Source organism: Neltuma alba, unplaced genomic scaffold (assembly GCF_004799145.2).
Source record: "Neltuma alba isolate B1F8T4 unplaced genomic scaffold, ASM479914v2 tig00012074_pilon, whole genome shotgun sequence".
NCBI classification, from domain to species: domain Eukaryota; kingdom Viridiplantae; phylum Streptophyta; class Magnoliopsida; order Fabales; family Fabaceae; genus Neltuma; species Neltuma alba.
Window position 1 is genome coordinate 34,556 of NW_021636635.1, and position 25,901 is coordinate 60,456.

The following is a 25,901-nucleotide window of genomic DNA, read 5'->3' on the forward strand; positions in this document are numbered from 1 at the left end:
TTAGTTATTACTGAGTCCGTCCATATGCTGAAATGTGAAGCTCTTTGAAGTTATGATTTTATCTTATGCGCTATGAGCCAAATTTAATTTTTAGTGTCATAAGCCACCGGCCATATATGTAAATGAGTTTTAGTCACCCATCTAATTTCAGGCATAAGTACTTGATTTATGATTTGCTAAAACTATAAATCAAAGTGCTTTGAATTTTTGTACGTTGAGTTAAATTTAAATATTTTCGATTTTATTAAAAAAATTAATGAACGTAGTTTATATCAGTTGAAATTCAAAAAAATTACAAATAATGCGTCGTTGACATTCATATTTACTTACAAAATTTAGCGATCACATAGATAGAACGTGCATTTGTCCAAATGTAAACATAAATTTTTCAGTGTTTTTTTTTTAGACTCATCCTTTTTACCCTTTTCATTCAGATTGACGTATAAAACGGGTTTATAATTTACTTTTCTTATTTATCACTTGATTCTATTCGTTTCCCTTTTAGACCAACCAAAGCAGCTAACTTCATCCCAATAATTTTTTTTTTTTTTAAAATGGGATGGTGATATACATAATTTTTTTAAAATCTATAATTTTATTCTTTCTGCGCCAACTTCCCCGTTCCCCTGGCTCCAGCAGTGAGCTTTCGCACAGAACGGTGGTTAGTTTATTTTTCTTTTTCTTTCTTCGTTTTTTTTTAATGGCTTTAATCTCTACTCGATTTACTGTCACTAAATGAACAGATCAGCATTCCCATTGCTCTTTTCCTAAACAAAGCCAATTGTTTTTCTGATTCTTGCTCCTTCAATTCTGAGTCCCAAGAAAATGCATGAACTGGATCATTACAGGGTCTGCGCCGTGAAGGCCAAGAAGGGCGTAGAGTGAATATTGCTGTCAAAAAAGCATTTTCTCCTTCTCTTGTGGCTTGTAAAACCAATCCCATCCATATTATGGATCTTTCTGAACCTTGATTCGGTGGTGAATTGTGGACGCAATCGGTGAAAAATGCGACGACGGGCGGCCGACTATCGGCGCCCGGTTCGACGGAGGTTTTCTTATTGGATCTGGTTGCTTCTTGGCTTGTTCTGTCTAGCAGGCTTTGTTTTGTTTGTCGTACAACACAATCACCACGAAGATCGGGGTGAGCTTCCCTTTCTGGTAAGAAAAACAGAGGAGCCGTGTGTTTCTTGTTTTCTTTTTCTGCGTAAGTGTTTCTTTTATTGGGCACGTTATTTAGTTATTAGACAAAGCATTTTTAAATATCTGAACCATAGGCTGTTTGAACTGGATTCGTAGTTTTGGCTTTACATCATTCATACACACACTTCTATGAATTGAGTTTTATATTAATTGATTGATTAATTAATCAGAATCGTTTATTAAGTGGTAAATGTATTAACTCCTAACTATTAGATCGTATTTGGGACTCCGTGTTATGTCAGCATTGCAAATCAGTAGATTCTGATCGTTGCTGAAATGATAGAATCGACTTTGGCTATTATCTGCTGTTTTGCTGTATTGTTCTGTTTTATAATGCAGTGTATATACGTTTAAGTAATAAGTTCTTTTGCTCTCAATGTGGTTCAAGTGTAATCAAGAATCTGAATCATTTGCATTCTCCTTCGCTACGTATCCATAAGTTTCTTATGTGGACGCTGCAAATAGTCAGTAGCTCACATTGTTTCTTCCTCCTCCTCCTCGCTTTTCTTCATATATCTTGACGGTATGGAATATGTAACTGTGCTTATGGTCTTTGTCTCAGGAACCATAGGTAGCTATTGATTATTGATGTTTTCGGTTTTAAGTTTGGATCACAACTGATATGATCAACTGCAATGGAATATGAGGATACTATGTAAGCCAAATTTAAATTTGATCAGAAGATGGAACAATATCTTCTTGTTAGTTTCTCTTGTTAAACCAAGCCTAGTTTTAGTGCCGATGGATTTTCTTATCGCTGTGATGTAATTTTGGGCGCAAGGCTGACTTGGTTTTTCTTCAAGACATGTTGCTATTTGGGGGGGGGGGGGGGAGAATAGGACATGTATTTCAAAAATTACTTTTTTCCCTTCCCTTTTGCTGGATGAATCCTTGTATTATGGACATCATAGTGTGTTTTGCTTTGTACTGTCTTTGAACTGCTGCATTGACTTTTATGAACTTTTAATCGTGCAATCTTTTGTTTTATTGCAAAAGATATTCTTCTTAAACCATGAACTGGCTCTTTGAAATATGCTTAGTTATTCTGTGATTCTGTCAATGCATGATATGTGAAAAGGAAAATTTAAAAGAAAAGCAGAAAACACCCTGGATCTTTTTTTGCTTTGATTATGTACTCTTATGGAAGTTTATTTATGAATATGGAGCTCATCAGTCCGATTTTCTTCTATCACGTATAACTGTTATAAAAAAGGGCATTTACGTTGAGGTTTCCTGATAGCATTATAAAAGTTGAGTGATTGGTCATTTGAAGCAGCAGATATGAAATTGTAAACATGATTGGGGCCCCTTGACTCTCTATGGAATGGTTAAGGGGAGGTGGTCTATGGTGATGTCTTCTGAGATGGATGTGAAAAGTCGCCTAGATAGTTTTTGAATGAAAGATGAGGATCTTAGACATTTGATGTATCTTTATGCTCCATTATGACATATGTAACTGTAGCTGTTGATGCTTCTGTCATGAACATCGACTTGACAATCGTGTTTGGTAGTCCAAATGATTGGATGACTCTTATTCCTACTTAGATGATATTGCTTAATTGCTTTCTATTTACCAATCCCGGCAGTGGGCACTAAGCAAGTGACTTTCCTCTGCAGTTTCAGGAGAGAGATGAAATAATGGAACCCGCTGATAAGGACAGTTTGAATTTTACAGAAGAAATATCAAGCGTAACCTCATTTTCACGGCAGTTAGCAGAACAAATGATTTTGGCCAAGGCTTATGTGATAATTGCCAAAGAGCACAATAACCTTCACCTAGCCTGGGAGCTTAGCTCAAAGATCAGAAGTTGTCAGCTCTTGCTTTCTAAAGCTGCCATGACAGGAAAGCCCATCACATTTGAGGAAGCAGAGCCAATTATAAAAAGCTTATCTTCTCTAATTTTTAAGGCACAGGATATCCATTATGATGTTGCAACCACAATAATGACAATGAAATCACGTATCCAATTTCTTGAAGATCGAGCACATTCAGCGACAGTCCAAGGGAACTTTTTTAGTCAAGTAGTTGCTGAAGGCCTACCCAAGAGCCTTCATTGCCTACAAATCAAACTTATGGCAGATTGGGTCAAAATGCCATCCTTGCATGAACTTGCTGATGAGAAGAGAGGCTCCCCACGTCTAACGGACAACAATTTATATCATTTTTGCATATTTTCAGATAATGTGCTTGCTACTTCTGTTGTTGTGAACTCCACGGTCTCAAATGCTGACCATCCAAAACAATTGGCCTTTCACATTGTTACTAATGGAGTTAATTATGGAGCAATGCAAACATGGTTCCTCATTAACGACTTTAAAGGGGCCACCATAGAAGTGCAGAATTTTGAGAATTTTCATTGGTTGAATGAATCTTATTCTCCAATTGTCAAGCAACTCCTCAACGCTGATTCACGATCCTTTTATTTTGGGGTGTATAAGGATTTGGATGTTGAAGCAAAACTGCACAATCCTAAGTATCTGTCTTTACTAAATCATCTTCGGTTTTACATCCCTGAGATCTATCCACAACTTGAGAAGGTTGTATTTCTTGATGATGATGTTGTTGTCCAGAAGGATCTGACCTTCTTTTCTCGTTGGATTTGCATGGAAATGTGAATGGTGCTGTGGAAACGTGTCTTGAAGTATTTCATCGTTTTTATAAGTATCTCAACTTCTCAAATTCAATTATAAGCTCAAAGTACGATCCTCAGGCATGTGCGTGGGCTTTTGGTATGAACGTTTTTGACTTGGTTGCCTGGAGGAAAACAGATGTGACTGCAAGATATCACTATTGGCAAGAGCAGAATGCTGATGGGTCACTATGGAATCTGGGTACTCTGCCTCCTGGTCTTCTAAGTTTTTATGGTCTGACGGAGATACTTGATAGGAGATGGCATGTTTTAGGATTGGGGAATGACGTAAATATTGATAATCGCCTGATCGAAAGTGCAGCAGTTATTCACTTTAATGGGAACATGAAGCCTTGGCTGAAGTTGGCTGTCAGCAAATACAAGCCACTATGGGATCGGTACATAAATCAAAGTCATCCTTATCTTCAAGACTGTGCCACAGGTTGAAATGCACTACTTGATTGTCGAAGAACTTAGCAATCTCAATATTATTATTTTTTTTTACACTTAAAAAACACAGCTGCCTTACTGTAGCGACAGAATTAGACGATCTTGACTTCTCTAGAAGTTCCCTTGTTTTACCTTTTTTCCCCTTTTCAGTCATAGTGACAATATCCTGAAGGAAAAATGATGCTTCTATACTAAAAAGTTCAATGCTAGGTGAAGAGGACGTGGGAGATTTTTTTTTTTTGAGGGGGAGTTTCTTCCCCTTCTGCAAGCTGTAGAATTCTGTAGTAATTCTTATAATTTTTCAGCCCTTTCAAATTGTAATGTAATTGAACAGATTTTTTTCTTTTTTCATTTGCATTCTTTTTGCATATTGTAATGCAATTTTTTCATTTGTAATTGAATATATTGGCCCGTATGTTGAGACAAGAAGAGTGTCTCTGGATATTGTGTTTTGATTATGCTGTCTTTTTACAATGAACTAGTGGCTAAGTTTTGCTTGATGATTCAGTCCAAAACACAGATTTGACAATATTTACTTTTGCACTAGGGAGTTCTCAAATTTTTAATTGATATCAAAGTGTAGTTGACTTCAATTTTCTATTTTCGTTATGAGTATCTGGATTCCGCTCCTAAATTTTATGCAATTAGAGAAAGGGTGAAAGGATTTTACTCACGAGGAGGAAGAGGGAGAGAGCCTAGAAGGGAATAAATAACATCAAAATAAAACAATCCCAAAAGGTTCTGTGGAGGAGTGATAATCCTACCTTTGTTCTATTTGATTTTCAATCTGATCTTAAATATAAGATTTCAATCTATTTTATCTTTCATATTTATTCATTTTTATTCAAAGTAGTCCTTGTAGTAGTTGTACATATTAAAGGTTTCATCAAATGACAATTCTACTTAATATACATTATTATTAAGGGTATTTTAGGAAAGATAACACTTATTTATAATAAATAACTAATTTAACTAATTTTCTTAATCTCTTCAAATTAGTTAATTAAGTCTTATATTAAAAATTAAAAGTAGCATGATACAAAACCTGAGTCCGTACTTGTTTCTCTGCAACCTCAAAAATGTCGAGGCCTGCTTGGCACTTTAGCCTAAGAATTTCTCCTTTAGCAATTAGCTGATAGTCTAGGGCCTTTTTTTTTGGGGGGGGGGGCATGGCAGATGGTTTTCAAATATCGCAACCATGTCAGAGATACTTTAACTGATAGTTTTCAAGTGACAGGTTCTTATAATATTATTTATTGTTCTGAGCATTTCTGTCATTTTGAATTTTTCTTTTACTCTGTGTCGATTCTTTTGTTGCTATTATCATCCGTCGTTTTTCTAATCCTTATCTTGTATTACAATTTAGAAAACAAGTCAACTTCGAATCATTTTTCTCCCATCCTCTTATTATCTCATCATGTTTGTGTGAATACATAAATATCTTTAGTGTAATCACCCTTCAATCGATCTAAAGATTTTCTTTCCCTGGTTTATTTATTTCCTTGGCGAGTTCGTCATTTTTTTCATGTTTGTCAATCATAGCAAACCAGGATGTTTCATAATCTTTTGTTTTGTTTCATTGAGGTCGAATTTATCCCAATTGGTGTCTACATCCTGAGTCTATTTCACTATTTCAGGCTTCTCACTTGTTTGTATAATAAAAGGAACAAAAGTAGTACTATTGTTGGAGCACTGAGATTCGGGTCCCACAGATCAACAAAACAATTTTGTGCCTGTTTGAGAGGGTTTAAGGGCTTGTTTAGAATGACTTATAAGTAACTTTTTAAACGTGATTTACGGAATATGAGATAAGTATGTGAGAAGAGTTTTGTCTCAACTTGTGTGAAAGTACTTATAAACACTTTTGCAATGTTGATCCAAACAAGCCCTAAGAAATTCCTTATAAGTATGTTTCACATAAGTCGAGATAAAACTCCTTTCACACATTTGTCTCGTATTTTATAAATCACTATTAAAAAGCTACTTATAAGTTGTTCCAAACAAGTCCTATAGTTGGGCGACATGCTCTTATTGCAAAATAACGATAGACGTAATGAAAAATACAGGTTTTCTAAGCCAGCAAAACAGAATCCTCCAGATCACTCAATTCAGGCCAAAAGACCAAATTGCAATCTCCGAATAGCCATCTTCAGAAGCACATGCTCGGAACATGCCAGTAGTGTTATGAGACACGGAAATTTCTCCTTTTGCAGACACAGCAACCAAGCCAACAGTGCCTTTTGGGGTCCGTTCCTCAACAACACATCTAGCAGCTTCTTCAAGAGATAGGCCTTTGAACTCCATCAGGGCTGCCACATCTCTTGCAACAGTTCCACGTATTATTGATTCTCCTTTACCTGTGGCAGAAACTGCACAGAGCTCATTTGCATATGTCCCCGCTCCGATGACCGGCGTGTCGCCAATTCTACCAACCATTTTGTTCACTAGTCCACCAGTTGATGTTGCAGAAGCTAGATTCCCCTGACTGTCAACAGCCACGCACCCAACTGTTCCTAGTTGACTATCACCATTAGCAATTGGTGTTTCCTTCTTGGAATCAATTTTTTGGATGGGTTGTGTATAATCGACCTGCATATTTATGAAGCATAAAGTATGTTAACATCTTAGGGCAAGATAATTTCAGATTATTGATGGAACATAAATATCACATGCTTTGAGCAATACTCTGCATAAGCCTACTCTTCATGCACAGAACCAGGCAAAAACCGAATACCTGAACCCTATTTGCTTCCTGTGCCTGCTTTAGTCTTTCAATGTTTTCCGCGGTAATAAAGTGGCTTGAATCGATAGTCTCAACACCCTGTAAAACAGAATGTCTTTGAAGATAAAACGCAGAACATGATTATTTAGTTTGAATCAAAATACTCTACTGCGTCTTTCTTGGTGGCTACTTTTATGGTTATGCTGTTCCAGTGGCGAGTGAGAGAGGAGGAGGAGCAAAGATTAGATTTTCTATTGGTTTTTCACGAGACAACACCTTTTTGATGGGGGACCGATATTGCCCGAGGGTCGTAGCTGACACCTTCCACAAGTGTTTTAAGCGTCTTTCAACAACCATTCGGTTCAAGTGCAAAGGTTTCAAGCGTGTTTTACCATTTGAACAACTCCTTTGCAGTCTGTATGCTAGTCATGAGTATAAAGTAGAGTTGGATAGGCATCAAAGAAAAAACAGTAGAGCTCGATGAAGGACCAGATTCCTACTGCAAAACTAACTTCTCCTTATAACATCGATGGTCAAAACAAGATTTCTAAGTAGGGAGATACTTGCATGGTCATGGCGTGCACATTTAGTTTGTGCTTTCAACTGATAAAAGATGTGCAGCAAATATGAAAAATATTGCATAGAAGGTCCCCAGTCTGAAATTTCAAATCAACTCGTAATTGGTCCCGCGTGCAAACAGCACATGCGTGGCATAATGGACCAAGTTATCTGAGATGCATTGATGGAAACAAAATTTCACTTGCAGAAATTCTTAATTGCGTAATCAAAGTTAATCATTGCCACACGTTGCTGTCTGAAATCGGAATTCATTTTAATTATATGTTAGTAATGCTACTCCATTTCGCAGGGAACCAGCAGAAACAGTTAAAAATTCAGCGTATAATCCTAAGAAGGTGAAGTCAATCCGTTCCCCCGGGGGGGGGGGAATGAAATCAATAAATGGAGGCTGAAATAAACATACATACCAAAAGAAATCATCTAATAAAAGCATGCACTCACTTGTTCTTTAGCAAATTCCTCTGCTCCGTCAAATGCTAGATATATATGAGGCGTCTTCTCCATGACCAATCGAGCTAAAGATATTGCATTGACAACCGTAGTGAGCCCCGAAACAGCTCCACATTTCTTGGTATTGCCATCCATGATAGAAGCTTCCATTTCAATTGTGCCTTTGTTTGTCAGCACAGATCCCCTTCCCGCATTAAAATGTGGACAGTTCTCTAATTCACGAACCTATACAGAGACAATTAGAAGCAGAGCATACTACAAAGAGAGATGGGATGGAGGACAGTGTCACACTCATCCAATGAAAAACTCGATTGCAGCACCATTCAGGCAGTATTCAAACGCTCAATTAGAACCCAGAAACACAGAATCTCCCCCTTTTTCCCCATGAATTGTCTAAATATCTGTAAAATCTTGGTTATAAAATTGACTTTGAAATGGTTCTCAATTCACACACTCACGGAGGCCGAGAGAAAATCAATTTATCTTACTTCCAAGTGACCAGTCAGAGAGAGTGGTCCCAATTTCGCATCTTCGTTGATATGATATGTTCTTTTCTTAATCTAATGACTCATTCCTCGTAGTTTTTAGCTCTGGTCGTATTCTAATTCTCCCGGTAGCTAGTAACATACGACACAAGTGTGTTTTAAGGCATCACTGTAAAGCAAAAGGCATCGAGCGTAATCTATGACAACGTCATTCTGACTTAAAAGGTTGATAAACGAAGTCCTCTCGCTTACACGACCACTAGAAATGAAACCTAATAGAGAATCAAAATTATTGAGAATACACTATAAGCACATGCATTTGGGGCATGATATATCACTGTCATGATCAAAACAGAACCATTCGTAAGCAAAGCTAGAGCAAAATATTACGAGGGAGAGAAAGAGGTCTGGATCTTACCACAAGCTCGACCACGTCTAGGGGAGCCATTTTGGATTTGAGAGCTTCGACGCCGATCTGAAGGCAGCGCCGGAGGGCTTCCTCACGCGGCCGACGGCGTTCCGGCGGCAAGGAGAGAGGAATGTCGCCGGCGCCGCCATGAAGAGCAATAGCCCAACCCATGTAGCCTCGGCTGCGCGCCACACCCTCAAAGTTGTATGAAGTGTCGTGCAGCACAAGCCTGAGGTCTGAAGAAGAGGCTTGCGTAATAGAAGAGACAAGGTGAAGGCCGAAGGGGAAGGATCTTTAAAAGCCGCACACAAATTCCGAATTACTCCGGGTGGGGTCGATTCTTATAATAAACGGACAAGCAAGATTGCGGGAAACAGGTGACGATGGGGCCCACTAACGTCGCATCTGTCCCTACCCAAGATCCCATCACTGTGTGTTCAACTTCAACTGGATTCGATTCGTGGCAATCTGTCATTGGGTTTCTCGACACTTTTCTTCTGCACTTTCAACCCCACGCTTTTGGTCGTAATGACGTAATGTGACCGATAAATTACTTCAGCATTCTTCTTCTTTCTCAAAATGCATGCAATATTAATTAATGGTGATGGCTACATAAAATTGCACTCCCTTTTTTCTACCATGAGGATGTTTTAAATAAACTAGGCGATCTTCATACTAAATTTTAAAATAAATCATATTATAAATTATATACTTTATATTAGTTATTCTTTGACAAATATAATACTACTACTATTATTATTATTATTATTATTATTATTATTATTTCGTCCTTCACGTATCAATTTTTTATTATCTGCGGTCCTTAGCATTCTTAGATTACGTAATTCACTTATAAAAAAAATTAAATAACCTCCCATTCGTAAGCATGGCATGAATTTTTTTGTAACCTTTACCATAAATGTTTAAATACTGTTTTTTTTTTCTTAAATAAAATCAATTTTTTTCCAGCTAGGATTTTTCTTTTTACTTCACCTACTGCCTCGTCCTCTCATCCAGGTATTTCAAAAAACATCTCACCCTCTTTTTCAAATATACAGCTATCATCTTCAAGTCACTGGAGTGGACTACTTTCTCAAGACTCCAATCGATGTCTCTCTCAAGACCCATATGGATCAAAAGAAGACAACAATCACGACAAAGAACTCCAATATGTCACAAAATTATGAGTCTATCTTTAAGTAAAGAAAAGGCTTATCTATTATGAATCTATTTTTAGTACAAACGTGCTTACTTTTGTTGAGTATTTTTACTTTATGTCACGTATTATAAAGTGAGATGGATTGCAATAATTCAAGTTTGTCTTGTAATGAGTCACAAAGTTTATATAAGCAAACCTATGATGTTTTGAGGAGGCATCGAGTGTTGTATTTATGAATGAAAATATGTTTTTTCATAAGATCTCTCTAAATCTCCTCCCTTTGTAAAAGCTTATTCCACGTGCTCCAAGATTTAACTATGCTCTATGCTTGCCTCATATAAAGATCCTGTGTATAAGAAAAAAATTTGACTATGACCCTGTGAGATGATCTCTTAATAACTAAAGAAACTTTAGTAAAAAATTTTACATGTTGTGGTTCAAATGTGGTCTGTGTAAGGCTACAAGAGCCATTTGGCAAGACCTGAACATAATAAAACTTGTAAATCTCTAAACTAAGTCTTGGGGGTTCCGAGTAAACTTATCCGTATGAGAAAAACTTTCAGTATCATTAAATCACATTATCATTAGCTTTTTATTACAATTTAGCCCTAGTACCTAGGTACCTTTTCCATTCAATCATCTTAAAAAAATTATTTTTAACCTATTATTTGTGATCAGTAATTTTTTAAAACTTCATTCTTTTGAAAATTATTTCTTAATTTAACCTCTCAATTTTTTGGATGCGAATATCTTAAATTTAAAACAATTATAGATTTCTTTATATTAATCTATTACAAATTTTTACACAGATTGTACTTCCTCAATGTTCTATAACCATCTATTATTACAAGATTACAAAGTATAATCACATAATATGTAAATTGATAGTCTATTTTATAATAAATAGATAGAAAGACTTCAATCAAACTATTATTATATTTATAGAAAATTAAAAATTACAGACTAAAATAAGATTTCAATCAAACAATGATTTGAGAAATCCACCAAACTTGATAAAACTTATGGTTAACTTATACTCCTATACTTCTCAACTTATAAGTTACTTCTAACACTTCTAACATGTTTCATATAAGGTAAGAAAGACTTTAAACTCTATTAATTCTATCTTAAAATTCAATAACTTTTTAACTTTATTCCTATTTAATATATATAATTTCCTGATAACAAAAGCAACACAAGAATAAATGACGAGTAACATAGTATATTCATACGAAAAACGTTTCTCTCTGCCTCATAAATAAAATCAAAAAATTCCTTCTCTCTTTATCTTATAAATAAGAGCATAGGAGTATTAAAAAGGTTCCCAAAAAAAAAAAAAATTAGCAACCTTTTGAGAGGCCAGTTTAGCTAGACACATTTCTAGTTGTTATTTGTTTATGATTTATCTCTCTCCATTTTATGATTAGGAGAAAAGGCGGATATATATTGGGTTTTCATTTCAATCTCACTGTCTCCAACCTATCTCCACGATACGAATGCTCAAGGTTGCCAGGGATCATACTAAGTTTGGTGAAGTAGGAAATGAAACACTGTTTACATTACTACACAAATAATAAATTGCATATATTTACGGGGATAAGCTCGCGAACCCGATTAATATCACCACAAGCCAACCTGACTCATCAAAATGAGACTTCTTTCAACAGACTTCAGAGCACTCGGCCAAGTCCCCGAAATACTGCTCTGCATCCAGAACACCCTGAATGGACAACATCTCAGGTCATCATATGAAAGCAACTGCAAGCGCAGGTTAAAATTCACGAGGTTCAGGAGACAACCTTGATGATCATAACGGCTGCATCCTTGTGTATAACTTCATTGTACTCTTGGCAAGCAAAGCTCTGTAACACGCAAAACATTTTATATACAATCTAGCTGTAAAGTTAGGTAAATTTACTTGGTATATTTCACAGCTTACCATTTTTCTTCTTAACCATAACTAGCCTACTAATTCAACCAGAATAAGCAGGAAATAAAGAATTAAAGACGAGTTTTGGGTAAAAACCTGAACGCAGTCAGGACAACCCACTTCCGCTGAACAATGGCAAGATGTAAGAAGCTCTAGCGCAGCAGCCAACAACTTTGGGAAAATCCGTTGGACCTATCAAACATTTTATCATATTAATACAAACTAGAAAGGATATCACCAAATGGCGTAGAGGAATATTGTTAAAAATAGATTGCAGTCTTCCACAGTAATGCACCATGCATTAATCAGAGTGACAACAAAATGGAAGCGTGTATAGGGTCCACATCTTTTCTTTCCTTCGACTACCTAATTTTTCTTTATCTCTTCCTAAATGTATCACACTATGCATTTACTTGCTGATTCAGATGCTATTTAAAACAGTAAATTATCATCCAAAACCACCATAACAGAAAATAATTTAAGGAAAATAGTTGGAAAAAGACAAAAGAAGCAAAATATCAACTTCATCATTAAACTAAAGTTTAATGCCAATCACCTGTAAAGATAAACCAGATCCTCCAGGATGTTGATCATATATTAGAATTCTCTCCGGTTGATAACGGCGATCATGAGGATTTGGACACTCAGGAGCCAAATCAGACAAGTTGCATGTAATATATCTATAAGCATAAACACCATAACATAGAAAACCGAGTATAAATTTATAACTTACATGATGAAAAGAAATAGCAGCTCTAATATTAAAAAGTAGCATCATAGTTTAGCCTAGTGCCCAACCATTTAGCTAGATAGAATGTCTAGACGTTTTTTAATTTTAATAATGCAGCCACATGATCAAATTTCGGGCATTTCTTAAAGTTTAGTACATGATATCTTTGACCGCAATTTTGTCTGCCCCACTGAATTTTGTTCCTGCATATCCAAATGGGTACAAGTCTACTATTATCCTTTACTGCTCTTCCCAACTAACAACTTCTGGGAATACACACCGCAAAATCTCTAGTTTTCTAAAAATGACCTGTAAAAAAGGAAGCATCGGTATGCGTGCTGAAAATGGTTTATGCTATATTCTTCTATCCCATTTTTGTTCAAACAGAAATGTCAGAGGCAGGTCACCAATACAACAGTTTACAAGCAATTTTGCTTTTACAAACATTAACGGGATTAAATAATTTTATACTATTTATGTGCAAAACTTTCACTAAAAAACAGTAATCTTAATTCTTCTGGAAAAAATAGTATTTATAATTTTAATTAATTAATTAATCTCAAGAATAAGTTTGTATTTTACTGAATATCTAGTCATGCTTAGCTGTACAATGTGTAATTTGTAAATAATAATTTTGAAACACACAAAATGTAGCTTAGCAATCACTATATCTATATATAGCATAGCATATGGACAGACATCAGGTGCAAAGAAATAGATCATCATTCCACAGAACTGGAATATACCATATCATGGAGAGGGCAAAACCCTAGTATGGAAATCTACAAGAGACTTACAGAGGCACTACATTTAAAACAGCATGTGATGCAGCATGCAGACCTCCACGAAAATCATAGGTTTGCTTGACTACTGCTTCTTTTATTGATTGCGACACTGGAATCCAAACCGCCTGTTAGAGGCAAAAAACACGAGTATTAGTACAGAATCAGATGACACTAGAGTACTTGGAATTAGCACTCATAATTTTTTCAAAAAACCTAATGACTAACGGTGCTCAAGTTTACCTGTGACTCATATGAATATTGAGGAAGTGATAGGTCAACAGTATCAAATATTTGATTGCTTCCTCTCCAAATACGATAAAAACCAAACCAAGTAGTTGTTACTTTGCACAAATCAGCACGAGCATTTGTGTTTGGAAGCATATCAGTGGATACCTTTGTTGGATAAGCCTACAAATAAGCGCACCTTATGAGAATACGTAACCATAATATCATTAACATATCCAATAATATAAAGTGGACTCCTCACTAGTAAATTTAATTAAAACTAAATGGAGAAATTCAACTAAATCAATGGATGTGCATGTTAGAATATGACTGTTAACTTCTCTTGATTTCCAAGGGCAGGTAATTTACATTTCATTCATCCTGGTCGATGCAGTATATTGAGCATGTAATACCAACAGATAAGCCTGAACCACCGTTTCCGGTCATGCATATACATGCACAAATCTAAAGCACAATTAATAATGACCATTGCAATAAAATATATTTAGAGGCTATCCACATGAATCATGATACTGCGTTGACAAGCAGGAGTCGCATACTATATTGCCCCCAATGACATGAATGTCAGTGAAATCTCGAGTCTTCGTGTAGTACTTCAAATCAGCCTCTTTGCAGGAAGCAACCTTGTTGGATAAGTCCAATTTCTCGACCAAATAGGTTTTACCTTGGCACAGGTACACAGCTCCTTCATAAACCTGAATTGAGAAAGAAAGAATTAAAGAAAAAGTAAATATAAAAGTTTGTGAGCAGAAAACGTCAAATAATACATAGTAACTTACATAACCTAAGTAAAGTTATTCCCCACCTCCTCTGGGCGGGGGCCAAAGAACATAGTAGGAAGAAGTTATTACCTGAAAGAAGGCCTTGCTCTCCTCTATCTCTTCAAGGACTTGTTTTCTCTGCTGATCTATGACCTCATATCTTATAGTCTCTATTGCTCGGATGTTGACAGCATGTGAAGGCAATTTCTGGAAGAAAGTTAAATGAATAGAATAAGGGATCAATCTCAATGTTACAAAAGTTAGAGATCAGGTATGACCTCAATCAACCAGAAAGTTTCATAGATTAAAACTTGTTACTACCTCAGGACCAATATAAGTCCATATTCTAGTAGAAGAATCTGATGATTGCTCGTAACTCAAGTATCCTCTAGCCTTTAAAGAAATTAAAGCACTCCCTAAGCAAGAACCAAAATACTGCTCATCATACAACATATTCAAAGGATGTTCATGAGCTGCACAGACCAAATGCTGTTCCAGAACCTGAACAAAGTTTTGTCAGGGTAAGCCTAAATACTAAACAGAAATATAGATGTAAGTAGAAAATAAGTCTTGAAGTAGAAAACCTGCTTGTTTTGGGCATCAACATGGCAGCATTCAATTGGTCTACCAAACAGTTTTTCTGGATGCCTCATAAAGTATTGATCAAGAGGACTTCCAAATGCAACATACACAGCAAGAGATGGTTTATCTCTCCTTCCACCTCGGCCAGCCTGTTGCCACAAGCTAACAACAAAGTAGATTTAGAAAAGAAAATGAAAAAGGAAAAAAAGATCAGACAGTCCCAAACAAAAAAATAAACCAGGGAAAAAGGCCAACTCAAGAGCATTGGTTGCAACATCAATTTACAGCAGAAAGTGTGATCAGTTTACCTGGAAACACTACCGGGAAATCCTAAATGCAGGGTCACATCAATTTCTCCAACATCAATGCCCAACTCAAGAGCATTGGTTGCAACAACACCGCAAAGTTTACCACCAAAAAATTCACTCTCTATTTTTCTCCTTTCCTGTAAATGAAAAGCCACCAGCAGTATGTCTCAGAATCATGTGACAAACAAAAATTGATTAGCAGGTAATGAAATAAAATACAACAGAATGACATTGCACATGCATTATGATGAGAAATGGGTGAAACCCTACTGCAGATGTTCAAAACATTGAAACAAACCAGTAAATTGGCGAACACAAACAAAAGAGGAAGTAATACGGGCTATGTTGTGCCATATTTACGCTCCCATGAGCCTTCTGATACAATCCCTCCAGCATATCCTCTGTACACTCATTTCAGAGGCACGTAGGAGTTTGCCATTACCAGGAGAAAAAAGAGGGGGGGGGGGGAGTCATCAGGTAGACAGAGGGAGTGGTTATCGACCATAAAAATTGACTGAGTCATAATTCACATTTTCTGACCCACTTTTGAAAAGCCTGTGAAACTTTTATATCTTGCAGAGGGGAAAACGCTCTTTAAAAATAAATCCTTAAATACCATTTATGGCAAGTCCCAGCTGTGTTATATACTATATAGGTTTCTATTAAATCTTAACTAACTATCTTAGTCTGTTAAAAGACAAATGTAAGTGACATTATTTTATATGAAATAGAGTACGGATCTGGAACTAGGTAAGAATAAGGAATAAATAAAACTGAAGACCACATAAAATAAGGACTTTACTCCCCATGAAATCAAAGTACACAAAAAGTAACATGGATATACGTGTGTATTGTCAGAGATCAATATTTAAAAAGAGAAAATAGAAATAAAACTAACCTCTGCAAGGTAGCCACCACGATACGCGCATATCAGATCTACCAGGTGTGGGGCAGTCTCGTGAAGGATCTCCTGTCTATGACATATAAAGTGATCAATGGTACAAGCTTCTACTTTCATTTAAGAACTAAGTAACCATTAAAACTTCCAAAAACTGAATAACACATTTTTTATTTAATTTAAAAAAAAAAGACTATCTTCTCATTCAGAACTAAACTAGACAAATGCAAAAAATTCATTGACATACGTATAGGATAGAACAAGTTCACAAAGTTTCCGTGATTTGCAAAACGTTATGCAACGAAGACCATGCTGAACCATTTCCGCAAAGAGCCGTGACACATCCACAATTGAACTGCCAAAGAAGAAGAAGAAGAAGAAGCATTCACATAAAGATACCAAAGAAATACAATAAACCCTAAAGAAAGCGCACATTATGTTCTTTTACATTCTTTTGAGCATTTTCATCATTCATAACTGTTCATTATTTAAAGCAGCACGTTGACTTGAGTGATGATTTGTGCCACTTAATATGAATGACAATGTAAATGTATTAATCTTGTTGGGACCTCAACTATAGTAACATATATAGAAGAGAAACAGAGAAGAAAATAACACACAAATCAAATCTTGTTTTGGTGACTCAAATAGACCCACTTCACTGTGACTTCGTATCATCATTTTTCTATCAAATTTTTAACTGAAAAGTTGCAAACTACTCACAAAATTTTCAATGAAAAAAATTGTATAATCCTCTCCAGATACAATTTTGAATGGAAAAATTGTAAAATCCTCCTCAAAATTCACATATACTGAAATATCTGATTACTCTCATGTATAGTCCTACAGTTGATTGTGATTCCAAGAGCAATCGATCACAACTACCCTATACCCTGATTACACCCTTGTGGTAATAGTGTGATAAGGCTAGTTTGATGGTGAAAAACCAACGCTTAAAGGATCTATTTATAAATAAAGCTTATCCCTTCTCCTAAACTCCTCATCAATGTGAGATTATAAGTACTTTTCAAAAAATCTCATTATCTGAAGTCATAAGCATCACTTGTTCGTCTAGAAATCACATGCTAATTTCAAAATTTTAGATATTTCTTCTCCCAGTATGGGACTTGGGAAAGTATGCGTAACAGAACCTTCACAGTTTATGTACTCTCCCAGAACAAAGATTATGGCTTTCCAAAAATTTCCTCCCCCACAATTGTCATTTTCCACATCCAAGCTGAAGCCTTATTTTGATTAATTGAAGCGACAGATTAAGAAGGAAGAACATACACACAGACTTATTTTAAGAGATAGTAGCAGAAAATTATAATGCTCATTTGGTACATAGAGGGGTTATCACCTTGAACGAACAAAGTTAACACTTTCACCAGCAGCTGTAGCAAACTTAGCTCTTTTCAAGAACTGAAATCAGGCAGTATCAGCATTTCATTGGTAAAATATATGATTTCAACTAATGTCGTACAAGCTCTAAAGCATGAAACCATCATAACTAACAGGTTTTGGGCGCAATATGGGATTCCAAAGGATAAATAGCTTCCTTGCAGATGGACTGCCATCATTCTGAACGAGCTCCAGTGTTGGTAAATTTGCAAGTTCCTACAGCATTAAAATTCATGATTAAATCTTACCATAACAATATAACAATTCTTGGATAATAACCAAATTACCTACAACACAAGGCATGCCCGCATTAGGTGGTGTTGCTGACATCTTTATTTTAATAACATGGCAACAAGTTGAAAAGATGTAAAATTGAATCAGTTTGTCATAGACATCTTTACCATAGAATGCTCACGAGGATTTGCAGAAGTTGCAGTGGAAAAAACAAAAGATGGAACAGTTCCGTATACTGCACATAGAAGAAAACATCATATCCATATTTCCATTCAAACTGAAATACTTGTATGAAGACACTTCTTGAAACTTGAAAATCATGATGAAGAATGTACCATGTGTACAGAGCCGCTTCAGCCTCCTTAATATGAAAGCAGTATGACACCCAAATGCTCCCTTGTAAGTATGAGTCTCGTCAATTACTACAAACCTAATGAACAAAGACATTCAGTAAATCTCTTGGCAACAGAAACTGACATCTTCATATTTGATATAGATGTTGAGGAGAAATTCAATATGGTAAAACAATACAGAAAAGACAATACCTGAGATTTGATAAAATCCGACAAAATCGCTGATGATGAGGCAAGATGGAAATGTGCAACATATCCGGATTTGTGATCAACTGCAGCATAAGAATGACAAATGAGGCTCATTTTACCCAAATCTGTCTGGGATGAGAAAGCCCCTACTTATTATATTACCAGCCTAGAAGTATCAAGTAACCATGTTCTCTCATTCTGAGAAGTATCTCCATCATATATACCAATATTGAAGTCAGCATCCAATACTTTTGTCATATATGCCAAAGCTCTTAATTGATCTTGAGCCAATGCCTACGTGCATTGTATATTCGAACCACCTTATTAGATCCTCACCCCAGTCAAAGAAAAATGAAAAGATTATGGCTATCCCAAAGAATATAAAAGTAGCCAATGCAACAAACCTTTGTTGGGAATATGTAAAGAGCACATGATGATTGATTCCTTGACAGCCATTCCAAGACTGGCAAGTTATAACATAGTGATTTGCCACTGGATGTCATAGTTGAAACAACAACATTCTTTCCAGAAAAGGATGCTTCAATAGACTCCGCCTATGTACAAAATACAGAAGAATCTGATGATGAGAAACTATTATCTAGAAGACAATGATTCCCCTAATTCAAGCAGTACCTGATGACTATACAATTTGGAAATTCCCATATGGTGTAGTACAGATTTCATGTTTTCTGATAATTCAAGCTCTGCATAAATTGCTTTTCTGGCGGAAATGTCTTCAATGTGCACAATCTGCATTAGTGTTTCTCCAACCAAGTTACTTAGGGCATGCCAAGATGCTTGTTCATCAATACGAATAGAGCATCAAGGTTGACAGTATATATATCATTGGATGCCCCTATTCTACATATAAATTATTGGCTGTTGACAAGCAAAGTGTGGTGAATTTAGTTTTCATGTATAATATTTTAAATTGAAGTGGGACATCTGCATTTGCAAGAAAATTTAGCGGAGCTGCACTATTTACAGCTTCTGAACAGCATAGCTCTCTATACTTCTGACAGGACCCTCTAATATGACAGCACTTAAAATCAAGAAATAGAGAACAAAAACTGACATAAATGAAACTGATCACTATATTGCTGTATAATAAGTCAGATTACAAGGGATAGGGTGATCTAAGACACACAAATCACACTCTCACGCTCAAATACACAAACAACAATGGACTAACAGTTACAAGCCTAGAAGAAACATAACACCGACCACAACACAAGGGCTCCACAATGGCTCTACAAACCCACGAAACAGAACAATGCTTGCCAATCTTTCGAGAGGTTGGCACTCTCCTCCCCTAAGGGCCTGTTTGGTTTGAGGGGAGGGAAGGGGAGGGAGGGGAGGGAAGGGTAGGGGAGGGGAGGGGAGGTTTTATCCTCACCTTGTTTGGTTTGATTAAAAAGGAGGGGAGGGGAGGGTATTTAATGATCCCTTGTTTGGTTCAAGGAGGGGAGGGGAGGGATAGTAATAATCAATTTACCATTTTACCCTTATATATTAGTTTATGTTTTTTATTGATATATTATATAAATTAATTTACATCTTAATTTAAATTATATAATTTAATAAAAATTCAGTCTTATTATGTTAATATGTGTATTAAAAAATTGGTATAGTAATTTTTTATTCTAATTAATATAATAATATATTTAAAATAATCAAATTAACAACTTTTATATGCTCTAAGAAAAATGAAATTTTATTTTCTTTAGGCTATCTTTTTTTCCAGCTTTAAAATATATTTAATAAATAATATATTTATAAAAAACAATTAATTTTATATATTATAATTTTTTATTTTTAAATAATTTTTATAATATATTTTTAATTATAATAATGTATATATTTTTTATTTTTTTACTTAGGATAATATATTTTTTATTTGAAATAAATATTATAATAATATATTTTATAGGTAGAAGTAGAATATTAAAAAAACTATAAGGGCATAATAGTCCAAAATTTTGGCTCCCCTCCAAAAACCCCCAATTTGGAGTGGAGCCAAAATGGGGGAGGGGAGGGGAGGGGAGGGGAGGGGACATTTTAGCTCCCCTCCCCTCCAAAATTTTTAACCAAATGAGGGGAGGGGCTCCCCTCCCCTCCCCTCCCCTCCAACCAAACACACCCTAAGGGCCAAATCACAGTTCCAACTCTCCACATTTCTACTGAACCCAAAAGGATGATTTATAGGCCCGAAGAAGTGACTTTCCCATTCTCCAAAACAACCCTCAAATAGCCTTTGACCTTAGTCACCCTATAGCAACCCTATCTTTCTATTTCTTCCAAAATAGGAAGCCAAAGTTCTGATCCACAAAAGCATCTTTTCCCTTTTCATGTATTTTCCTAATTCTCTAAAAGTAGTCCTAACAACTTCCCATAGATTTTATAGATATTGATTGCAACAAAAAATAGTACGGAGAAAACCTGTCCTTCAGAGCCAATTCCTTTTTGAAGATGTTCAACCATTTCCATGGGCAGCAAAGATGACGTTTCCTGCCAAAGCCATGAATTAATAGACTTGCAATATAGTTCTTTTTTTGGAAACATAAATTGCAGCAGAAATTATCACCAAAGCAGAAGAAATGAAAGCAAGAAAGTTGAGCGCAGTTTAATTCTCCCAGCCCATAGGTTAATAGACTGGCAACATGTTATTTACCATTCCAGCATTACTTGAAATTATCCAAACCTAAAACTCAATGGTACTGTTCAAAACTAACTCCCTTGCACATGAAACCAAATTTCTTCTGGGGAAATTTAGGACGTGTGCAAAACACATGCCATAAACCCAACAGATATAGAATCTGCTATCTTGCTTCCACCATACTATTTGGGGTAGAAAGGGGAATACTCATAAATTCATGATATAAGACTCACTGAGTGAGGAAAAGTAGATAATAGAACTGCATCAATAGCATTGACCACTAACAACAACAACAATAAACACAGAAGTACTGAGGTCAGAAAATAAAACATTGATCGATCAAACCATAGAATTAGTACACATGAAATTGCAATAAATGTGTAGCATGAGATTATATGAACATATACATGACACTTAACACGATCAGAATCAGATTTTGAATTATTCAAGCTTCTCTTCATGGGTTTTGCTATTCTTTGATTTTGAGTAGAACCTTGGTCCTTGATGGATGCAACCAAATCTTCCAAGGAAATTTTCAAAGCCATCTCATCTCCACAAGCACTCTGCAAATTAAACAATTCCCATTATTCAACACCACGTAGAAATTAGTTTCTGCCGTTATTGTGAGCCCAACTACTAATAAGGGTTTCATGAATAAAACCACGACAATGATGTAAATTAGAGGCAGCTGAGTATATAAAGATAATCACTAAGCTTGCGAAAAGAAAGAGAAGTGAGAACGACACTACTAAGGAAATAGTTACAGCTTCACTACTTCATTAAGATTAGACACACGAAGGAAAAAAATAGATCAATCTCAATCTTATGCCTTCCTCCACACAGATCATCAACTGTTTGATCAATTGTCATGGCTGACCACAAGTAGAACAATATTCCAACTAAAAATAGACAGCGCCTATCTCAAGTTGATGCACATACTACAAGGTGGAAGTCAAAGTTCATGTGCATGAGCATATCTATTGCAACAAGGCTAACTGCAAAGAGCAAGAAATACACGGTATCATATGTTAAGTAAAGATACCAGCAGCCTGGAAAATGCCATCCACAGATTGTTTCGAAAGGAACCATCCCTTCTCTTCAATGCACTAACAATCTTTGAAACATGCAACCACTTGCGACCTATTAAACAGGATATTTCAGACAATATATAAAGTGCAGTATGTGCCTCTGTGTGCACGAGGTAAACCACAAAACCAGAACAAAACAAAGTTAATACCTCTTTCGGATGTGTCCTTTTTTTTAGTTTCATCTCTTGCTGAATGATTAATGATGATCATCACATCATCATAACTTGCGTTCTTTATATCATCGGAAAAACATATTAGCTATAAAGGATACAATCCACAAATTAGAGCAGGAAGAGATAAATAATTAGTTCCACTAATGTGTGACAAATACATACTAGGAAATAAGAATAAGTTCAGGCATTCAAAAGCAGACTACCCCAAGAACACTTATTTTTTTCAATCACAAGAGGGGGGGGGGGGGAGGTTCATTTCAACCGACTTACTAAATAGTAAGCATACCATACTTCATCATGTGAATTATGAATTTATAAGGTGAGGGTAGGTATGTATAAAATATAGGCTTTTGAAAAGGATAAACCTTCAGGGTGAAAAAACAAAAGGAAAGTATTTAATCAATTTACCTCCGGACAAAGAAGGGAAAGATGTTTCATGTCCTGAATATCTAGTTTAACTCCAAATTTTCCAAGCTGATTCATGGCTTTTTCCAATAGATTTGAAGCTGTTTTCTTACCCTGCCAATGAAGCCACGACGAAAAAATATTTATGAAAGTAAAAGCCTTCATCACTTTCTTCAACCACTGGGGACACAAGCATGAACTACCATTATTCACATAAGACCCCAAGTCCGCTCCTTTCTGACGGGCTCTCTTAAATAACTTGCAGTGCCCAAGAGGCAGATCTGATAAACAAGTTATTGAAGCCAAAACCTTAGCAAGGATTTCACAATTGTGTTCTCCAAGAGCATCCTCAGTCTCACTAGTATACTGCAGTTTACTCAATATTAGGTGATAAGGAAGCTCTATCTGCTTATCAGAGCCAAAATCCCACTTGGATTTAGACTCGGGACAATTAGGACTAGGGGTCTCCGCCGTCGTTTTTCTATGTTCATCAGTAAACATGTCGAACTTCAAATGAGATGCATCGTCGTCATTTTCTGCATCGCTCCGGGTCTCACGTAAATATGATATATCCTCCATTATATTGGACCAGGTAGAATCAGCAAGATTTGAAATTGAAGCTGTATCAGCTACATTGGGGGGAGCTGCAAAAGCATCACATTGGTTTGATTTCTTGGTAAACGGAACTAAAACAAGGAAGTCACCGGTCTCGATGGGGTAACAATCAATCTGACTGTGCAATCTCAATTTGTCACCCTGGAACCAGAACCTCGTTATCCCATTATTGATTATTCATTATGTGAAGTAGATACGTCATAAAGATGATAAACTGGCAGACTTTAAAAACTGTAGAACAAAACAACTTAGACGGTAGAGTGAGTGTGGGAACTGAAGAAATGGAATGGGAATGAAAGAAAAGAAAATTTTGTGGGGAAAGTGTGAGAAGAATACCTTAAAGAAAAGGTGAAAATTGGGGGAGTGAGCGGCAGGAGGGAAGGTTTGGTTGAGTAGAAGCTTGAGTTCTTGAACAGTGCTGCTGGAAGGGAAGCGAAGGACGATGGATTCAGCAGAAAGGGTTCGGATTTCAATTTCTCGGTGGGTGTTCTCTGCCATTGTCCGCCTGAATCTCGAAGCCGTTGCGCCTGGCGGGAAGGGCTTATACCGCCTTCATGATGTCCCAAAAAGTTGCATGATGCTTGTTCACCAAAAAAAAGGAAAGAAGTCATATGATGCTCGGCGCGGTCAGAAATCGATTATTATGGCATGGTGTTTGGAAGGAACCAAAACCACTTCTACTACAGTAATGTGTAACCAACCAAAGTTCAAATTTAGGCATTAGCGTCACAGTGTCTTACATAAAATTGCCTATAATATTTGTAATTATTATAAAAAGAACACCTCACACATTTAACTCAGACCACGCAAGATGATTTAAAAGAAATTAATTTGTTTCTCTAACAAAGAGGAAATAAAATTAGGAAAATGATGGGCACTTTTCTACAGACCAAAAAAAAAGGATTTGCGATATTGTGGAAAACTTTGTCATCAGTGGTGAGCATGCCTGTAAGGGAAAAACGTTGCGAGCCAAAGTAAGGGGAAGAAGGAGTGGGTCAGCCTTTGATTACAAGTGTGTAATATGTTGCTAGGTTGATATTATGTATTTTTTTAATGATTCATTATCCATTCCAATCCACATTATTACTTTAATGTTATTTACAACATTTTAACAGATTTTAATACTATTATACTTTCAAACTAACTTTTTGAGACGAATTTTAGAAACTAAAATTTAAAATTCAAGGATAAAAAATGATATTAATCTTTACATTAAATTGAGTTTGCTATGTTATGTGGGCTTGATGCTGTGATCTATTTTAGACTTCGAGCTAGCCCAGAGCCTTCAGACTCAAGCAGCACGGGGGCCATAATCTATCTAGTTGCAATTCGAATTCGAATGCTAATGAGCCTTGCATTCTCTAATGAAATGCGCAAGGAAAAGACTTCTTTCCTTCACACAAACTCCATTGGTTCTTACTTGGATTATGACAGATACTGTCTCACGCATAAGGGTGGTTTCCGGATTAACATTTCTTTGCCATGTAATGTTTCATTGTCTTCATTTTCATGCTTTCGATTGTGCTCTGGTCAGCGAGTGCATCTTTCGGTCCTTTTGGAACATGCGGGTAAACTTTGCAGACGTCGTGGCTTGTTTGGCCCTTGCCTGCGAGTTGCTCGAAGTCGGTGGATTCAGTGTTCATTCAAAGCAAACCCAAGGGGCCTCATTTAGCCCAAATACTTCATTCAAGCATTCATTACAGCATCAAGAGAATATTAGGCTTCTACCAACAGGAATTAGGTCTAGTAGAATGAGCTAGTCCCTCACAACAGGAGGAACTAAAGTTCGAATTCCTGTTGAGAAAGGTGTCCATATTTAGTGCCCGACAGTGCCTCGAATAGGATTCGAATAGGATTGTTTCCAATAAGATGATACCTATGCTTTAGTCAAAAAAAAAATGGGCTTCTTATTTGGCCCAATACTTCTATCACAAGGTCCAATCATCAGAATCAAGCCTCTCGTTCTAGCTGCTTTGTTTCAACTAATCTTAAACGGGGGATGAACAATTTAGGAGAATGTCTTGGGACAACAGCTTCTCTTATTAGCAATAAAAACAAGGAAGCCGAGGGAAGATCGTCTGATTTCGACTCCAATAAGAAACTTAAGTCTGATCCATGTATGATTTGATTGTCTTTGCAACTAAGAGAAATAATTGTCCTCATTCTTTTGAGAATGGTTCCAAGGGCATTGCGAAGGTTCAATTTCGTTGCCAAGACTAGTTCTCATGCAGATTGCCATTCAAAAGTTTATCCTTCCTTCTCAAATGGAGCCATCAAGCTATGATGAGGGATCGTCAGTCAAAAAAAGTGATTATAAATAAGAGACGTTGGTTCCTAATGCTTTTCACCAAATTGCTTAGCTTTGGATATAATATTATGAAGCTCAGCGTGGGGAGGAGAGTCGCAAGCGGAGAAGCTCTTTGTATGTTGGTAGTGATTCTGCGTTAGTAGCTTCTGATTCTG

At 36.3% G+C, this 25,901-nt stretch overlaps 3 protein-coding genes across 7 annotated transcripts; 1 reads left to right on the forward strand and 2 right to left on the reverse strand.

The window, feature by feature from the left end:
- The first annotated feature begins 734 nt into the window (after positions 1-734).
- On the forward strand, positions 735-4,618 carry LOC114721876 (probable galacturonosyltransferase 11). Its single transcript, XM_028907769.1, is given in 3 exon segments — positions 735-1,158; positions 2,824-3,781; positions 3,784-4,618. Coding segments are annotated over 3 exon segments (1,605 nt in total). The 5' UTR covers positions 735-1,005; the 3' UTR covers positions 4,278-4,618.
- Positions 4,619-5,940: 1,322 nt separating this feature from the next.
- On the reverse strand, positions 5,941-9,215 carry LOC114721878 (isoaspartyl peptidase/L-asparaginase). 2 transcript variants are annotated; one of them, XR_003738121.1, is made up of 5 exons: positions 8,935-9,185; positions 8,023-8,256; positions 7,015-7,101; positions 6,265-6,869; positions 5,941-6,048 (listed from the first exon to the last, which is right to left on the reverse strand). XR_003738121.1 is itself a non-coding variant. In XM_028907772.1 (4 exons), the coding sequence occupies exons 1-4, from the start codon at positions 9,094-9,096 to the stop codon at positions 6,384-6,386; spliced, it is 969 nt and encodes a 322-aa protein (XP_028763605.1). In that variant the 5' UTR covers positions 9,097-9,215; the 3' UTR covers positions 6,243-6,383. The 2 variants fall into 2 exon arrangements, 1 of the variants encoding a protein (XP_028763605.1); XM_028907772.1 differs by lacking the exon at positions 5,941-6,048 and having other exon boundaries at positions 6,243-6,869; positions 8,935-9,215.
- Positions 9,216-11,408: 2,193 nt separating this feature from the next.
- On the reverse strand, positions 11,409-24,114 carry LOC114721875 (uncharacterized ATP-dependent helicase YprA). Of its 4 annotated transcripts, none has more exons than XM_028907764.1 (27): positions 23,775-24,113; positions 22,827-23,579; positions 22,395-22,503; positions 22,200-22,297; positions 21,565-21,720; positions 20,941-21,009; positions 19,135-19,251; positions 18,906-19,055; positions 18,664-18,795; positions 18,505-18,584; positions 18,295-18,389; positions 18,127-18,194; positions 17,840-17,941; positions 17,685-17,746; positions 16,572-16,679; positions 16,325-16,400; positions 15,427-15,563; positions 15,121-15,280; positions 14,858-15,037; positions 14,627-14,743; positions 14,315-14,470; positions 13,770-13,937; positions 13,542-13,654; positions 12,571-12,694; positions 12,111-12,206; positions 11,884-11,946; positions 11,409-11,804 (listed from the first exon to the last, which is right to left on the reverse strand). In XM_028907764.1, the coding sequence occupies exons 1-27, from the start codon at positions 23,934-23,936 to the stop codon at positions 11,745-11,747; spliced, it is 3,711 nt and encodes a 1,236-aa protein (XP_028763597.1). In that variant the 5' UTR covers positions 23,937-24,113; the 3' UTR covers positions 11,409-11,744. The 4 variants fall into 4 exon arrangements, with proteins under 4 accessions (XP_028763597.1, XP_028763601.1, XP_028763598.1 ...); XM_028907768.1 differs by having other exon boundaries at positions 22,827-23,467; positions 23,775-23,855; XM_028907765.1 differs by lacking the exons at positions 11,409-11,804; positions 11,884-11,946; positions 12,111-12,206 and adding an exon at positions 12,902-12,947 and having other exon boundaries at positions 12,583-12,694; positions 23,775-24,114.
- Positions 24,115-25,901: the final 1,787 nt, after the last annotated feature.

Bases quoted from the DNA above. Each gene is read 5' to 3' on its own strand.
- LOC114721878 (XM_028907772.1), bottom strand. From the start codon at position 9,096: ATGGGTTGGGCTATTGCTCTTCATGGCGGCGCCGGCGACATTCCTCTC. The intron at 8,257-8,934 runs GTAAGATCCAGA...GTCTCTGTATAG, and splicing joins TAGACGTGGTCGAGCTTGTG to GTTCGTGAATTAGAGAACTG. The intron at 7,102-8,022 runs GTGAGTGCATGC...TCTGTTTTACAG, and splicing joins AGGAATTTGCTAAAGAACAA to GGTGTTGAGACTATCGATTC.
- LOC114721875 (XM_028907764.1), bottom strand. From the start codon at position 23,936: ATGGCAGAGAACACCCACCGAGAAATTGAAATCCGAACCCTTTCTGCT. The intron at 22,298-22,394 runs GTATTAACTTTG...CCTGTTTAATAG, and splicing joins AAAGGACACATCCGAAAGAG to GTCGCAAGTGGTTGCATGTT. The intron at 12,695-13,541 runs GTAAGTCTCTTG...TTATGCTTATAG, and splicing joins GTTTTAAATGTAGTGCCTCT to ATATATTACATGCAACTTGT.